This window comes from Notothenia coriiceps, unplaced genomic scaffold (genome assembly GCF_000735185.1).
Source record: "Notothenia coriiceps isolate Sejong01 unplaced genomic scaffold, NC01 NC01_scaffold00035955, whole genome shotgun sequence".
NCBI lineage: Eukaryota > Metazoa > Chordata > Actinopteri > Perciformes > Nototheniidae > Notothenia > Notothenia coriiceps.
The window spans coordinates 1-2,522 of NW_011368656.1; the positions used below are offsets into that span (position 1 = coordinate 1).

The 2,522-nt window shown below is 45.0% G+C and overlaps 1 protein-coding gene across 1 annotated transcript in view; it reads right to left on the reverse strand.

Moving 5' to 3' along the window:
• Nucleotides 1-121: 121 nt before the first annotated feature.
• The window catches only part of LOC104963323 (midasin-like), a 9,030-nt gene continuing 6,629 nt past the window's right edge, over nt 122-2,522 (reverse strand). Inside the window, exons 9-13 of the mRNA XM_010791899.1 lie at nt 2,001-2,145; nt 1,538-1,851; nt 1,307-1,459; nt 1,027-1,128; nt 122-328 (exon numbers count right to left, since the gene is read on the reverse strand). Coding sequence (XP_010790201.1) covers nt 122-328; nt 1,027-1,128; nt 1,307-1,459; nt 1,538-1,851; nt 2,001-2,145 — 921 coding nt within the window. The remainder of the gene's footprint in view (nt 329-1,026; nt 1,129-1,306; nt 1,460-1,537; nt 1,852-2,000; nt 2,146-2,522) is intronic.

The following is a 2,522-nucleotide window of genomic DNA, read 5'->3' on the forward strand; positions in this document are numbered from 1 at the left end:
ATGTGTGTATATGTGTGTGTGTGTGTGTGTGTGTGTGTGTGTGTGTGTGTGTGTGTGTGTGTGTGTGTGTGTGTGTGTGTGTGTGTGTGTGTGTGTGTGTGTGTGCGTGTTGTGTGTGTGGTCACTGACCGTATGTCTGCGTGTCGTAGGCGCTCTCCCCCTGCTGGATGTGCTCGTACAGGTCTGACTCCTGCTGGGCGTTGCTCTGCTTCCTCTCCTCGCTGCGCTCCTTGCTGCTCTCCACTGTGCGCAGCCGCTTGTTGATTCGCTCGTTGTAGTCGCCCGTCGAGCGCTCGTTGTCCGCCTGACCGGGTTTCCTCTTGAAGCTCTGCAACAGCAAAGAAAAAGACTCTGATGATGCACTAAAGAAACATTTACTTGAACGATTCTAACTCCATATTTGAAGACAAACCTAAAGTCAGTTCAGAATGTAAACCATACTCATATATGTTGGCCTTATAAAGCTCTATGAGGCTTATGGGAAATATTTATCAGAGATATCAGCCATTTCGGGATTTTTATAAATACAAACATACTTATCCCACTATTTGGAAAAACACCAGAAGAAGTACAAATGAAAGATTCTTAATTATTACTTTTAATAAGAGTATCAATAATTAAACTAATGACAAGGAATTGGTTAAAATATGATAACCTCATAAACTCCAAATGGAAGGATTTTGTAAATGAAGTGTATAAAATAATAAAAAGATTAAACAAGAAACAAGAGCTGGGTAAAAGTGGGTGAGGTCTACAAGATACAACATTAATATAGCCCTGTGGTTAGATGTGACAATTTATATACTTATGAGAGTTAATGATACATCTGTAAACAACTATACTTTTTTCCTCCTCTTTGTCAGAGCTGAGCATGTTATTTAGTTTTCCACTGTATCTTCATTTGAACTGTATTTAAATCGTGTTGTGTACGCCGTGTAACTTTATCATTTCTTGAAGTGCAAAAATAAAACAATATAAACTAAACAATAGCAGAGGGAGAAGAGTGGGGTCTCCAGATGGTCTCACCTGGGTCTTGTTCTGGGTCTGTTTCTGTGAGGCCATCCTGGCTGTCAGCTTGGACTGGTGGCCCTCTGATTGGCTGGCATCAGCAGAACCAGTCCCGTGCTCCTAACACAACACAGAAACAAATATTGTAAAGTATGTTTAAACTCTATCCCTTTTAGAGGACCACTTTAGTCTGGTTGGTGGACTGAAAACATTATAAGAACAAAACAGAAAAACAATCCCCCCCCCAGTAAACATAACAGTATCCGATGCCTTAACCCCCCCCTCCCTCAGTCAGTACCTCTTTGGCCTGCTCTCTCTCGGAGGCCTCCCCCCCCAGCTCCACGGCCGTGTCGCTCTGGACGTTCTGCTCTCCGGTCTGACCCTCCGTGTTGTGCTCCTTCCTCTCCGCTGACTCCGGCTGCTCCTCATCCTCCCCTGCTCCTTCCTCCTCCTGTAAGCATTACCACAGTGACACAGGGAACAGAGGCTTCAGGGTCACGCAGCTCCATCAGTTTGTTGACATACACACCTTTGGTTTTTGTCCTTCGTCATTTGGAACACTCAGATCTTTGTCTCTTCCTGCCTCCTCTCCTTTCTCCTTCTCCTCTTCTTCTTCATTTTTCTCAGCAGACTCTTCGTCTCCCTCAGCCTTCTCTCCTCCTCCCCCCTCCTGCTCCTCCTCCTCTTCAGTCTTGGGCTCCTGACCCTTTTCCTCTCCTGGCAGCTCTGTCTGCTCCTTCTCCATCTTTTCAGCTCCTTCCTCCTCCTCTCCCTCTTTCTGTCCGTCCTCCTCCTTCTCATCCAGGGCCGTTGACTTCTCATCAATGTCAAACGGATTCTCTTCTGAACGGGTCAGTTCAAAGTGTTAAAGCATTTCAAATAAGGTTAGAGTTTAGCAGAACACCTGTGGATGGTGTATAGGCTGTCTAACTAAGCATGGTGGACAGTAAGGGGTCCGCCACCTTCAAATAGAGTAACTGTTCCTGACTCACCTTCCCCCTCGCCCTCCTCTCCCTCGCCTCCAGCCTCTTCATCCTGGTCCAGGTTCAGGTCCTCAGGCAGATCCATGGCCTCGGGGTCCGGCCTCTTGTCCTGCTGACCGTGGTAGGGGTCCACTTCATTCTCATCAAACTCACGCTGAGAATCAGAAACAAGTATGATATCATTTGTGACATTTTGGAAATATCTGAAAACAATCCTGGAAGAAAAATATCCATCTTAAGGGAACCAGAACCAGAATAACTTCATTAGTCCAAGCGGGGGCATTTACAGTGTTACAGCAACAAGAGGCGTGACAGGTTCAAAAGGAGGCAGGCAATGATACAGAATATAAGCTCACTGATTTAAGAGAGAAAAGCATACATTAGTAATAATAGAATACAAATAAGACCAATAAGTACACATCTATGGCTCAAAATTAGGAGCAACAATTTAAAGAACTAAGCGACATATAAAGAACTAATGGACATAATTAAAGAACTAAGAGACATGAAGGGGGAAGGGTTAGTGGGGGG